Source organism: Rhizophagus irregularis, chromosome 27 (assembly GCF_026210795.1).
Source record: "Rhizophagus irregularis chromosome 27, complete sequence".
NCBI lineage: Eukaryota > Fungi > Glomeromycota > Glomeromycetes > Glomerales > Glomeraceae > Rhizophagus > Rhizophagus irregularis.
This window is the reverse complement of record NC_089455.1, coordinates 2,714,120-2,728,993: the sequence shown is the minus strand read 5'-3', so window position 1 is coordinate 2,728,993 and position 14,874 is coordinate 2,714,120. Positions and strand designations below refer to the sequence as shown.

The 14,874-nt window shown below is 27.5% G+C and overlaps 4 protein-coding genes across 5 annotated transcripts; 3 read left to right on the top strand and 1 right to left on the bottom strand.

Annotated features, from left to right (window-relative positions):
- Window positions 1-1,263: 1,263 nt before the first annotated feature.
- On the bottom strand, window positions 1,264-1,716 carry OCT59_018476 (uncharacterized protein; the record flags this gene model as incomplete). Its single annotated transcript, XM_025310245.1, has 1 exon — window positions 1,264-1,716. One exon carries the CDS (start codon window positions 1,714-1,716, stop codon window positions 1,264-1,266), a length of 453 nt encoding a protein of 150 aa, XP_025184331.1.
- Window positions 1,717-6,011: 4,295 nt separating this feature from the next.
- OCT59_018475 (uncharacterized protein) lies at window positions 6,012-6,694 on the top strand. Of its 2 annotated transcripts, none has more exons than XM_066148795.1 (2): window positions 6,012-6,320; window positions 6,398-6,694. In XM_066148795.1, the coding sequence occupies exon 1, from the start codon at window positions 6,102-6,104 to the stop codon at window positions 6,315-6,317; it is 216 nt and encodes a 71-aa protein (XP_066004688.1). In that variant the 5' UTR covers window positions 6,012-6,101; the 3' UTR covers window positions 6,318-6,320; window positions 6,398-6,694. The 2 variants fall into 2 exon arrangements, with proteins under 2 accessions (XP_066004688.1, XP_025184332.1); XM_025314814.2 differs by having other exon boundaries at window positions 6,014-6,320; window positions 6,401-6,694.
- Window positions 6,695-6,739: 45 nt separating this feature from the next.
- On the top strand, window positions 6,740-7,635 carry OCT59_018474 (uncharacterized protein; the record flags this gene model as incomplete). Its single annotated transcript, XM_025314815.2, has 5 exons — window positions 6,740-6,875; window positions 6,949-7,034; window positions 7,111-7,175; window positions 7,264-7,405; window positions 7,474-7,635. 5 exons carry the CDS (start codon window positions 6,740-6,742, stop codon window positions 7,633-7,635), a joined length of 591 nt encoding a protein of 196 aa, XP_025184333.2.
- A 4,655-nt stretch (window positions 7,636-12,290) lies between these two features.
- Window positions 12,291-14,342, top strand: OCT59_018473 (uncharacterized protein). Its single transcript, XM_025334041.2, has one exon. It carries the CDS (start codon window positions 12,307-12,309, stop codon window positions 14,221-14,223), a length of 1,917 nt encoding a protein of 638 aa, XP_025184335.2. The 5' UTR covers window positions 12,291-12,306; the 3' UTR covers window positions 14,224-14,342.
- The last annotated feature ends 532 nt before the right edge of the window (window positions 14,343-14,874 follow it).

The following is a 14,874-nucleotide window of genomic DNA, read 5'->3' as shown; positions in this document are numbered from 1 at the left end:
ATTATATTTTCACATGAATCTGAATCAAGGATAATAGGTTTCGTGATAGTCACACTACCACTTACGCGAGAACTATTAATACATCAGACAGATTTTTTTTTCAATATAATCGTCATTATAATGCGGAATATCCCAATCCATAAATAAATTTGCCCTTTGCTTGATTTTCTAAGAATTTGATAGTATGATTTAATTCAAATTATATCGTTTGTTAAATTCATTTAACAGAATATTAGTTATAAAAAGAAACCATTTAATTTATTAGATAAAATTAATGGTTGTATCACATGTACTTACTTTACTAGGGCAGCTATAACTACTTTTGATGCTGGACTTATAAAACGCCACTAATTCTTCTTCAACACAACCGCCGCATCAGAAGCGTATTATTATATTAAATCGCCATACTATTTTACACGGTCAGTGAACATACTGGCAGAAGTTGTTGAAATTGTATTTAAAGGAAACATTGCTTAAACTGGTTCTCGACATTCTTCAAAATTCACCGAAATTTAATTCATAAATGAATCTATAGTTAATCAGAAAATTAATTTTGCAGTACGCGACTACAATATATAAATATAAAATCATGTGATATTAAGATCACGTGACGAATATCAACTGTACGAAATAATGGGCGAAAAAATTTGACCAGTAAAAAGGGCCTATTAAGGTTAATTTGATATTATTAAAGCACTGTACAGTACTGTACGATTAATTTCGCAAAAAATATAATGCAGTACGGTCGTAGAGTACGGACCGTTCAAAAAAAAAAATTTTATATTTTTAATTGGAAGATTTATGCGCCCAACGTGGGGGTCGAACCCACAACCTTGAGATTAAGAGTCTCACGCTCTACCGATTGAGCTAGCCGGGCTTATTCTTTGCATTCATTCGTTAAAATTTATAAATAAATATATACAGTACTTCTTGCAATTATATATTTTAGACCATAAAAATTTATTCATATAAAATTTGGTTCATAATGTACATAAAAAAATAAATTAAAATTAAGAGACATACATATACAACATAATAAAAATATAGCATAATAGAAAATCCTGAATTTTGACTAAGGTTCTTAACTTTACATAATATAAAAAAAAATTCGACTTAAAAGCTTAAACGGTGGTAAATTTAAGTACGTATATATAAACGAGTAAACGTCCGTTTTCATCAGAAAATTCGAGAAAATCAAATTAATGCAAAGGTCTTTTTTAAAAAAAAATGCGTTTATGTTAATTATAATTTTACGACAAATCTTCAATCAGAATTATTAACATTATTTGAACTTGTTTGTGCATTGTTATTGTTATTTGTGGTCGATTGTGATATTATTTGCATAGCGACGTCATGGATTTGATGGGAATGATGATGACTATTGGAGAAAGTTGGAGAGATTGCGTGTAATTGATTATTAATAGAAAAATTTATATTATGATATAAATTTCTTTGTAAGAAATTTAAATTATTTATATGATTGGCGGGATTATTATTGTTAGGATTGGTAGGATTATTAAGATTGATGGGATTGGTAGGATTATTAGGATTGGTAGGATTGGTAGGATTTGTAGAATTGGTAGGATTGGCGGAATTATTAGGATTATTAGTATTATTAGGATTATTAGGATTATTGAAATTTGCGTTTTGAATCATACACATCATTGATTCAACCATACACATATAACAATGTTGTTGAAGATTTTCTCCGGTCATGATTTACAGTATTTTATTTTATTTTATTTTATTTTAAATTTAGAATTTCGGAAGAAAACCTATCCTCTCTTTTATAAACGATTTTAATTATTGTGTAATATAAAATATCCAATTTAGATGCAGTTTTTGAAATGTTAAATAATTACGAAAACTCAATAATTGGGGAATTGATTGTTACATAAAATTTCATTTTTCACGCCAAATATCCAAGTTTGAATTATAAATACTTAAACATAATAAGAAATTTAATAAAATTCTTGGGCATTCAATGACTTTTAAATTTTTTTTTTGGATTTAAATTTATATCATGATACCGGGTAAGAATTAATTGGGAATAATTTTACCAAATCAATAAATTGTTTGAGGGGTGTTTCGCATTTTCGTATCAAATGTTCAATATCGGAAAAACTTGCAATGCGCAAAAACGACAATGTGGACAAATGACGATTAGTCATAATTATTAAATCCTTCCAATGAAAACTTTGTAAGTGGCAACGCCATGTATCACAAGCTGCGTCCTGATTTGTAATTTATTTTTTTGATAAAACTAATAAAATTATCATAAATCATGATTTTTCTTATCAGTTCACGACAAATAGTTGATTTTACTGCGATGCAGCGATGGTTCAATCAAAAGTAAAAAGAAATTCCGTTATTCCCGCTAAATTGATAAATTGACCAAATTAATCATGAGCTAATTGAGTCATAGTCCTTTTACTGAACTGCGTATTTTTCGTAAAACTCACTGCTAACACTAAAATGTCTAATGTCAAGGAATTAGAATAAAAGCTTAAAAAATGGAGGAAACTCACCTAAAAATTATAGTTTAGAGTTTCTTTAATTTGCCTAAAGAAAACAAAGGAAGTGTTTGAAAAAGCGAAAGAGGAGTTAAGAAAATCTTTCAATTGAACTGCTTTTGTTAAGTAGGTTGCAAAGGGATAACCCTATGAAGAACACAACGAAAGTTTTAATGTTTTTAAATCAGAATGGAGTTGCTAATAAAACATCAGATGGTAAGCCTAATGAATTATTATTTTATTCATGTATGTGAATAATAATACCGAACTTATTAATTTTTAAGGTGACGGACGAATGGAGGGAGAAGTCACGATCATGTAGGCGCTTCTTACAAAAATTCCGGACGATGTTCTCATGAGCCGGGAAAGGAAGATGGTTTATTGCTCAAACCAAAAAGCCACAACCGCCGGAAGTGAAGACTATCAATATCATAGTAAAACTGCTAGAACCGGTCAAATTTTCCATTCAAACAAGAAACATGAACAAAATGTTCAACGATTTGAGAATTTCAGGCCTTTTGAATGATATCATTGGATTAAATGTGAAGGGTGCGGTTAGAAGGTATAAAGAACTAAAAGAATAAAAGAAGGAGAGATAAAATTATGTCCCGCATCATGAAATGAACATCTAAGATATTGTCCCCAAATTTCACGATATTTATGCGTATGTCTTGCCTGATAGCCAACATGTCCTTTTATGTCATATTCGTGCTAGACGATTCAGAGCATTTGCGTACGTTTTGACACCATTCCCCTTTATACATATTTTCTTAATGTACAAATCTTCTAGTTCCGCGTAATAATAGATTTTATATTATTTTTTCATCAACAAAATTATGTTGCAATAATAATTTTATCCATATCACTTTTTCACATGGTAATCGGGTTCCTTGTGATAATTTGTTAATCCATTGATCGATTTGCTTTTTTGAATTGAAGAAAAAAAAATTCAGGCTTGCTATTTTCATTTCAGAAAGTGCCTAAAGATCAATATAAATATTTTATGAGAGTGAAAACTTGCTCCGAAAAAAAAAAGAGGGCCTAGAATATTTATGATTTGTCTAGTGAGTTGGAGACTGATAAGATCAAGCGGATTCGAACTTTCACAGCGGTAGAGTTCCAATCCGAGGATCGACGGATGGGAATATTTTCATGTGGATTTAATTAATAAAGGTAAGGATTTTTTTTCGGATACACTAAGACCATATCTCAATACACAATATAGTAAATTTAAGTGTTGTTAATAATAAAAAAAAAGAGAAATTCGGTTCAGATTGAATTTTTCATCCGATCGGATGGATTTTCGATCCGAGTTGAATTTCTTCTCCATTTTATAATTGAAACGGATTTTAATTTTACTATATTGCGTATTGGAGTAGAATCCGAAGATATCTCAAAAAAAAATCTTGTTAAATCTATCAAAATTCCATCCGTCGATCCTCGGATTGGTATTGGTATACAATCATTCCGGTATTAGCAGACTTTTTTTGGTGGGTAATCCTATGCTAACTTCATGTTAAAATCGAATCAAGCTTCATCAAAAAAAAAAAATGTTAGCAGATTTTAAAAATTAACCCGTGGTTACTAAAAAATATCAGATATTATAATACCTTCAAATTATTTTTTAACTAGAAAGTAAATGTTGTTATCAGATTTTAGCGAATAACCATCCAAAATACCATGCTACCGTTTTTTCTTTTTCTCAAAGATTATAGTCTTCTCTTACTCTATTAACACATAAAATTAATAAAAAGTTAAAATGTTTACAAAAAAATATTATTACTTTTTTTATCTCTTTCGCTTCGATTTCTTGTTCCTTCTCTTCTTCTTCCTCATTGTTATCTATTTCTTCAAAACATTCAGTATCACTATTATCTTCTTCGCCCTTCTATGGACGTTTTATTGTAAGCTTTATATATGCATCTAAACCGAATATAAAATTATTTTAAACATAAATAAACCTTGATGATAGTTGAGAATATCTTTTTAATTCATTGCATAATTTTTTTCAATAAATTCATTTTTACTTTCAAGTCTTCAGCTTCACTTTAATAGTGATATTTCTTTTATCATTTTCCAAGAATTTAACACGACCCTAAATTTTGGCTAGCATATTTACTCAATTCGGAACTTTTTTGTACAAGTTAATTATAATTTAAAAAAAATATACAAAGTTATTAAAACGGGAAAATAATAATAATAATAATGAAAAAAAAAGATAAGATTAGAAAAATTACCATCAATCTCCCGAATTGTCGCGTATTGGAACTTGCATAGAGGTAATACTTACTATATTAAATTTATATTTAATTTTTAGAATGTGAACCGGCTGCAAATATTCAGGAAATTGTTTAAACTAGTCTCTCCCGTGGAGATTAAAACCACACATCGGGAGATTATTTAGAATTAAGCAAAGAAACCATTTAAATAACGAGCTAATGAATTCAATAGCGTCGAAAATGCTTGGAATGATAAGAGCATTAAAGTAAAGTTGTTAAATCATTAGAAAACGTTCAGTAAAATAAATATTGTATTGTTATGTAATACTCATTTGACTATTTTGAAATTTAAGATTAAAAATATTTACTTTGGTATCCTTAAACGGAATATTAATTAGGGATCTTATTATTAAGATAACTATCTGTATATGGGTAAGTTTAGAGATCATTATACCAATTTCATCAATCATCATAATTGTTACCATATTGATCTAACCTTTTGGGAATTTTTTTTCCGTTTTAGTTTAGCTAAATTTGGTTGGTTCAAAAAAAAAAAATAGTGACTAATCTTCATATTCAAGTCATTTACAGTACAAATATTAAAAGTTCCAGGGACTCCTTAAGTTATATGAGAGATGTTTTGATAATTATCGTGAAAAGGGGCATATTATTAAATTAATCAAATTAAATAAATTAAATCTCTTTTCTTCAGAGTTCGTATTATGTAGTTCTTATTAGTTTTGTTGAATATATATATATATATATATATTGTTATTGTATTGTAATAACATAGATCTGTGATTTCTCCTTTTTATTACCATTCAATTTATCTCTTCTATACGCACTAAATCATTTTCTATCCCAGTCCTACTATAAATCATATCATCTGATGTATTTTTATTTATTTTCATTTTATCGTCGGTCACCAACCAAAATTATATTGACGATAAGTTTATTTGTCTGACTCAATGCCATAACCTATATAGAATTTCTAGGCTACAAATATCCGCACATCTTTCCAAAAAAAAGGATAATTGGTGCTTTTCACACACATGAAGTTAATTTACATTCCATAAATTAACTCTTTGGGATAGGTACTCGGTTATTATGAGGAGTTCCGGAATTATTGAGTGCGTAATATAACAATATAAAATTTTTTTTACTTGTTTTTTAAGTCTATTCTATTCCGAACGCCACCTGCTGATGAACCAAAAAATTTTGTGTGATACTGTGTCAGTTAGAATGCTTTAAAAACTCGCCATTTTCCTCTCTCTTTTTAGCAGACAATTTAATCTTTATATTCATTATACATACAGTCTTTTAATCTCCATCTCCTCTCTTAAAAATCAATTTTTGTTACAAAAAAAAAATGGGTTTCTTTTCAGCAGCATTTGTTGCTGTCGTTGGTGGTGCCGCTATTGCTGTCGGAGGTGGCCCTATTGTAGTTGGGATCCTTGGAATCTCTGAAACTGGCGTCGTCGCTGGAAGTTTGGCGGCCGGCGCTCAAGCATACGTTGGAAACGTTGCGGCAGGTTCTATTCTCGCAAAGTTAACTTCAATTGCCATGTTATCGCCTACTCCATAAAAGGTTTTTACCATTTTTCATTCATTTTTTATTGTGACAATATCAATATAAAGCAACTTATTGATAGTTTTTTTTTTCAGTAGCCGTTACATTATTCTCGTCTCATGGCCGCTTTAAAAAATATTATATTATATTAAAGCTATTCAAAAATTATATAGTGAAATAATATTTACTTTTTTGTATAATATATTTATCCTACATTTTTTATTTTACTCATTTTTTTTGTTTCATTTTTTTATTTCATTTATTTTTTTTTATTTTCCCCATTTTTACTCATTGTTTATTTTCAGAAAAAAATCTATTTAAATAAAAAAAAAAAGTTTGAATATATAATTTTCACGTGAATAAAATTTTGCGTTGAACGTGATATGATTTAACTTGACTCGCCATTTGTCTGATTTTTCTTCTTTTATACTTCCAAAATGTTTCCACGTTCTTTAGTTCCTAAAAGTAATATCGAACAATTTGAGGAAACTTCATACAAAAATCCTAAGTCTTTTCGAATGAATCTTATTGATGGCCAGCTTGATATATTACCAGCGGTAGAATTTGAAACTGGTATGTCGCTTGCTAAAGACAGTTTTTATCGAATTAAAATATTACATTTCTGTATTAAAATCGTATGTATTAGCTCAAAGAGAAACAAAAATGAATTTTCGAGTTATTGAGTGGTGTAATACTAACTCCAACTTGGTTGGAACCTTTATTCCTTCCTTGGTACAGTACATTACGAAAGAGTTTCGTTGATTTTTTTTTATTATTTTCTGACATCATATCTTTTTGTTTATTATAGACATGTGTTACTTTACCAAATGGTGATATTCTAAACCCTAGTATTGCTGTTGTTCTTAATGCCAGGTTTCTAAACATAATCAAAATAAAATAATTTCATTTTTTGCAATTATTTTATTTTAAGAAAAAAACTTTTTTTTTTTTATTATTGCAGGTGGAACGCTCTAACAGATGTTCAAAAATATCGAGCATATCCACCAGTTGCACCAAATTTCGTTGTGGAGTTCCGTTCAAGGATTGATTCACCTGAATATTTTCATAATAAAATGTTGCGATGGATTGACGGTGGAGTTGAAGTAAGTAAAAAAATTATGATGACTATTTTGTTTATCAATCTTTATATTAAATTATTGGTTTTATTTAGGAAGGAATATCAATTGATCGATTTGTAAATCCACTTGAAGTAAGAATCTATAGCTTTGATTCTAATACTAATCAAATCGTTTGGTTAACACACTCAAATCCTTCTCAAATTGCGTCAAAAGTTCTTGATGGATTTGTAATTAATATGGAAGATATCCTTTAAATGAAAGTATAAAGAACCTAAGATTTTGTTCTGTTAACCCTATCAATTTCGTTCTGTTGTAATTTGTTCATTAATAAAATTCAAACTTTATCGTAAATTGTGTGATTTAAAGATTTGATGATGTGATAATTAAAATCTTCATATTATATACAGTAATTATCTTACATAATGTTTAATGTTATGTCTTATTTGTGAATAATTGAGGATTATTTCCTTACTTATAATATGTGAATAAAAGAATTAATCAAAAAAAAGGTACGCATCTTGATAAATGAAAAAACTATTGAAACTATTGGTATTTTTACCTTCATCTTTTTCTTTTAAATTATTTAATAGAAAGAATTACTACTTTTTTGACAAATTATTTATTTTGATAATGTATTTGTGCGGCAACTATATTTAGTAGAATTTTATTGTATATCTGATATCTGCAGAAAGTCGATTTTATAAATGAGGAGAGTACCGGGTAATTGGACAAAAATCCCAGGTACTACCCTGGATGCATACCCAAGGTTCGCCATCAAATGAGTCAAATAATTTTAAGAAAATAAGACTCATCAAAGATATGAAAAACTTTTATTGAATTGTTGAATGCCGTTAAGTGATAGGTCACCCTTACTACTACTATAACATAAATGTGATAAATAAAGATAAAGATGAATACGAGTAATACGAGCCCCATATAATAGACCAGCCCTGTAATTGGAATAGTTTAGGATTACAAAATTATTTACATGGAAAAATGTGACTCTCAAGAGTCTTACTAAAAAGAAGGAAAGTTTGTGTTATGGGATCTTTTTAATATATCGAATTTTATCTTCTATTTTACTGTCTAGAATACTCCATTTTGCTTTTGCTTCATTATTTACAAGGCCTACTTTGATTATTCACAAAGTTTACTTTATCATCCACAAATTTTAATTTCTCACTAAGCAGTTCAAGCATATCGATCATTTGTTCAAAGATTTTATTCCAGGTTTCGTTCATTGTTGTCGAAAAATCAAGGCATCATTTAAGGGTTACTGTACAGTACATACATTTTTGATTTGAACAATATAAGTTAACAATTCAAAAATTTTATAACTGAGAGTAATGCTCCGAGGAATTTTGCGATGTCAATGTTGTCGGCTGTCGTGTGACTCCTTCTTGAGATCTTAAAAAATATTTGTCATGAAGTGCAGAACGTGATTACATCACGCCGCACGTCATTAGTTCAGGAATCAAAAAAACGGATCAGTTTTTAATATTGAAGAAATTAGAAAAGAAATTTTGGTTCAGTATATAATCAAGCGTAGTTAGTTGATAAGAAGGAACTAAGAGATCTTTAGTCAGAGATCTAATCTTATTAATCTAATAGTGGTTTGCCCTGATACTGACCTAATATTTATTAGGTATATATTTGTATGATAATACGCAAAAATTACAATTTTGATTGATTATGTTGACTTTGGTAATATTCAATTTATCATAATTGTATCTGCATAATTGATTGGGAAATCTTTTGTTTCGCAAAAAAAAAAGTGCTGAGAAAACGTGATAATCTTTTCATTTATCGATAAAAAAAAATCATTGGAATATAACATTAATTTCATTAGATTTAAATGCTTTAGATGAATTAGAAATTATATAAATTCGTGAAAAAGTGACACAGAATTTCATCTGAAACTCTAATTATCTCGGCTCATATACAGTACAAATATTAAAAGTTCCAGAGACTCCAATATGAGAGATATTGTGAAATAAATTGATCTAGAAAATTCCACGCGTTATTTCAAATCATTTATCGTCAGGAATTCGCCAAAAGATAATAATTATATCACTAATTCACAATTTTACATGATACATTGCATCATAAAAAATAATTTAGTCTTATAAAGTTATCAAAGAACACATTTAAAATAATCAAAATACAAATACTCCGCACATCTTTCCAAAAAAAAAGTGGGTAAATAGGGCTTACGCTTATTAACATTCCCATATATTAACTTTTTGGGATAGTACTCGGATATTAGGATTCCGGAATTATAATTGCGTGATACAACAAACAATATAAATTTTTTTTAAGCCTATTTTTGAAAAAACGCCTGAGAATATTCTACAAATTATTGTGAAACTTTCTCGATAAGCAGAATGCTTTAAAAACTCGCCATTTTCCTCCCTCTCTTCAGCAATCAATTTAATAATCTTTATATCTATCATCCGATATACATTCTTTAAGTCAATTTATACATCTTTATTAAAGCTCCCTTCTCGTTTTCGCTTTATTTTATTTATAAAAAAAAAGAAAAGATGGGTTTATTGGCAGCTGCAGTCGTTTATGTCGTTGGTGGTGCAGCTATTGCTGTCGGAGCTGGCCCTGTTGCAGCTGGACTCTTCGGAATCTCTCAATCTGGCATCGTCGCTGGGAGCGTGGCGGCCGGCGCTCAAGCATTCGTTGGAAATGTTGCGGCAGGTTCTGTTCTCGCCCAATTAACTTCAATGGCCATGTTAGCACCTACACCATAAAAGGTTTTTATCATTCATTTTTTCTTGTGGCAATATCAATGTAAAGCAACCTATTGATAAGGGGTTTTTTTTTCCATAGCCAACTTGTCATGGCCGTTCTAATCTCGAATAATAAAATATTTTATTAAAATACTGCATATTCCAATCAAAAAATAATTGGGATTTGAATTATTTTTTTACGAACAAATTGATATAATTTTTTTTGAAATTTTTTTTTGTTATTTTTTCTTTTTTTAACCTTTTTTTTTCATTGATTTGTTTTTTTTTCTTTTTTTAATCTTTTTTTTTATTAATTTGTTTTTTTTTATTAATCTTTTTGATATAAATTAATAAATCATACTGAATTGACAAAATAATAATGAAGTTTTATTTTACTTTATTTTATTGTTTATTTCGCACAGAAAAATCATCTTTAAAAAATAGAAAAAAAAAACATTATGAGTAATAATTTCACGTGAATAACATTTTGAATTTTGTCTCGAAATTTTTAGATCCTTATTATTTAATAATAAATGGATTAAATTGAAACGCTAACGTGTTTTTACAAAAATTTCCAACTATTGTCTAAATTAAAGATTCTTTACGTTTAGTAAGAATTAACTGCCCAAATTTCTCGGATTATCCCTTGTAATATTTGCGTAATATTGAGATATTGTACATATTGTGAATTTCATAATTTATAATTTATGAAATTTATGATGATATTGATGATATAGTATTATTTCTGTAATGCTTTGTTACTAATTATAATTACTACCATCCAATCGTTATTTTTTTATATCTAGGCACAGAATTAATTAATTTTCTGTGAAGTTCTCAGATATAGAACTCACGAATTCACTCTATTTTATTTTATGACGTCGACACAATATAAATATTATAGGATAGATAGGATAGACACGCGGATTTAAAAAGGTCAAATTATATAGATCATCGGAATTTATCGGTTTCCTGGTAAGAATGTAGGATGCTTTATAAAATTGACAATTCTTATACTTCTTTACCCAAAATATTCCAAAAAATTCCCTTTGAAAAGCACTCTTTTTTTAAAAAAAATATTTCTTTGAAGAAAATATTCGATAGCAAACACTACATTGTGTGCTGATCTATGATGGGTGCAGATGATTTGCCTGCAATATGTCTGTCGTATTACAACATAAATTTACAGTGGATTTTATACTTCTCTCAATATCAATACTTATATTTTCTTTCCAGTTTATTAGTGTCTATCTTCGATTTTATACATACCTAAAATTGTTACAAAGCAATATATCAAAAGTAACAAATATTGTTTTATAAATCTACTGTAAGGGGCGTGGGCGCGTGCGTGAGGTATCACTGGCCTTATGCACCCGTTTTTGGTGAAACACGCATATTTCTTATAACATTAAAAAACAGGATACATTTTTAGTTTTTTTCGGGACACCAGAAAAACATAATACCAACAAACCAGGAAACTATCATATAATGCTAATTATAGCGTGTCTATTTATTTATAATTTAATTATAATTCATTTTTAATCATTATAATAAATTATTATTTTATATTGTCACATGCCTCGAACGAGCCGGTTAAGCACACGTATAATTACATGTAATATCCACGTCTTCAAATGGAATGTTCTAAATTGCTACTTCCGATCCCAAATATTTGACAAATTGTCAAATCTATATTAACCGAATCGTAAACATTGGTCCAAAAAAAAAAAAACCTCTTTTTAAATATAGTTACATGAAAAAGAGGATATGGCTTATAATGACCAAGCTTTTACAATCGATTCACAAATATTATTGCTTAGCAATTGGGCTTTGGGCTGATTAATAAGATTTTCTTACTAAGCCACTCAAAATAACATTTATTTGTATATGACAATTTTTAAATTCTTGATTTTTCGTTAGATCTTTACTTAATTTGATGATAATCATATTTAAATTTGTTCATAATTAAAAAATAATAAATGATTATATCCGTTCCCGTTGAGGTTGGGCAAACAAAAAACGTGTTCAGAAAGGCAACAATTACAAAAAGAATGTGGCGAGGCTATTCATATAATATATACGTTCATTCATTCATTTATTTATTTCCGTCTTTCAAAATTTTTTTTTTTTTTCGTTTTTCTTTCCCTCCCCCTTTTTCTTTCCTTTTTTTTGTAAAAATTCAAAATTATGGGACAATATTGTTTTTTACTTCGTCGTATAATCCATATAATAAATCATAGATCAAAAAAGACAGAATTAAAATCTAAAGAAGCAACAACAGTTAAAAAACATAAACAATTTTATGAAATTGAATGTGAACAAGAATTATTTAATGATTTAGGAAATTATGAAAATGTAAGATTAGATTCTTTAGAAAAATCAAAATTGGAAGATTTTTCATTAGAATTATCATCATCATCTTCTTCTTCCTCTTCTTCTTCAACAAAATCATCAACAATAACAACAACAGATTTATCATCATTACCAATGGAATGTCTTACACAAATATTTAAAAATGTAGGATTTTCAGGATTATTTTCATGTTTATTAGTTTGTCGTTCTTGGTGTAGGAATGTTATTCCTATATTATGGTCAAACCCTTTTGATAAATTATCAAAAGATTGTAGATATAAACTTATTAGAACTTATATAACTTGTTTATCAGAAGAAGAAAAAATTTTTTTAAATTCAAAACTTTTAAAATATGGATTTAAAATACCTAATAATAAAAATAGTTTATTTAATTATTCAATTTATTTAAAAGAATTATCATACGTTGATTTATATCAATCAGTTGATTCTGGTATAAAATATTATCGTAAATCTTTTATTGGAAGGAATACTTATAAATTAACTTATTTAATAACAAAATCATTATGTAAAATGTTTTTAACAAAAAATATAACTGATCCTTCTTATAATTTACAATCATTTAAAATAGATAAATATTTTATACAAATTGATGATATTTTTCCTAATATTGAATTATTTACAAAATTTTATCCTGGTTTATCACAAATTACTAAATTCTCTCTTAATTATTATAATCCAATTTCTGATAATCTTTTTAAATTTTTACAATATTTTCCTACTTTATGTAAAGGATTATATCATTTAGATATAACTTTACCTTATTTTGAAAATAATCAAATTATAATAGATTTATTAATTTCTATTATTAAATCTCAAAAAAATTTACAAGAATTTAATTTATCTGGTGCTAGAATTGGTGCAAATTTTATTATACCAATCCTTTTTTCTTTTCATTATAATAGTTTAATTTCAATTAAATTTCAAAATATTAATTTTCATAAAGTTAATTTACGTTCAATAATTTCTTGTAAAAAATTAAAAAATCTTACAATTTATCATTGTACTGGTTTAACTAAATCTAGTTTACCTTTATTAGTAAAAGATTTTAATTCTTCTCATTATAATGGTGGTATGAGATTAAAATCTTTAAATATTGGATGTTCTCCAAAAAATTCTCAAATTCCAAAATTAATTCTTGAATCTTTACTTTCTACAACATGTCAAGAATTATGTTTGGATTTAATTACTCCAGAAATTATTAATGCCATCAAGAATCGTTGTCAAAATATCACCACATTAAAACTTCGGGATTATTTCATTAGCAATGATGATATTATTACAACAGAATCATCATCATCATCTTCTTCTTCATCTACATCTAATTCTTTATTATATAATTTATTTCATGCTTTATTATTAGAAAGGTTAACCGTTATTATTAGTCCAAAGAATAGTGATTATGAAGAATTAAACATTCATGCTAGAGATTTACCATCAAGTTGTTGGTATTTAGAATTACAATGTGGTTATTCTGTTAGAAAATTATGTGAATTATTATTAAGTGATGAATGTGTGGCTCCAATTAGGGTATTAATTATAAATTATTTAAGATTAGATATTTCTCATTTGATGATCGTAAGAGATTTTGCAATGGTCAAAGGAACTTTGAAATATTTTGGAATTGGTGGAAGAAATGATTTTGATAAAGACGAATTAGATGTTATTAAAGAATTACAATATAAATATAATGTTACCGTTAATTATAATGATGTCGGTGACATAATGTATTAGATTCTACATCTAAAAATCTAAAAGTTGATAGTATTTATACATTTTTATATCTTCTTTATTTTTTTTTATTGAACATTTAATAAAAAAATTTTGTATAGCAATTATATTACAATTAAGACAAATCCGCTTCGTGAGTTGTAGTCTACAGGCCATACTTTGTATTATGATTGATTGGTCCATCATTTTACATAGCATACAATATTGGAGTTAGAAATATACTAGAAAAGGATGATATGAAAAAAATATGCTTTATATAGTAGCTGTTACATTTCAAATTATAATTCGGTGATGTCTTATATCGTCTTCTAATATTTATTTTCTTGAACTATACAGGATATTTTATTTATCATACTAGGGACAATACATAAAAATATTTTTTCTGTTCGATGATATCTTTCAGATTGTTTAATTGTTAAATTTTTTTTAAATCCCTTATCAATTACTACAGAATAATCATAAGTGGAATTATCATTGAGTGTTAGTAAATTTGACAATAATTTAGTACCCTCAAAAACTTATCATTATATTGTTATTTAAGCTTTGCTACACTAGACACAACCAAAAATTTTAATAGAGACACATATTGTATGATATCAGGAATTTAAAGATTCAGTAACTGGTTTTGAATAACTGGTAGAGTTTTATAGTTTC

Excerpts from the sequence above, each read along its gene's own strand:
- OCT59_018475 (XM_066148795.1), top strand. The coding sequence starts at position 6,102 with ATGGGTTTCTTTTCAGCAGCATTTGTTGCTGTCGTTGGTGGTGCCGCT.
- OCT59_018473 (XM_025334041.2), top strand. The coding sequence starts at position 12,307 with ATGGGACAATATTGTTTTTTACTTCGTCGTATAATCCATATAATAAAT.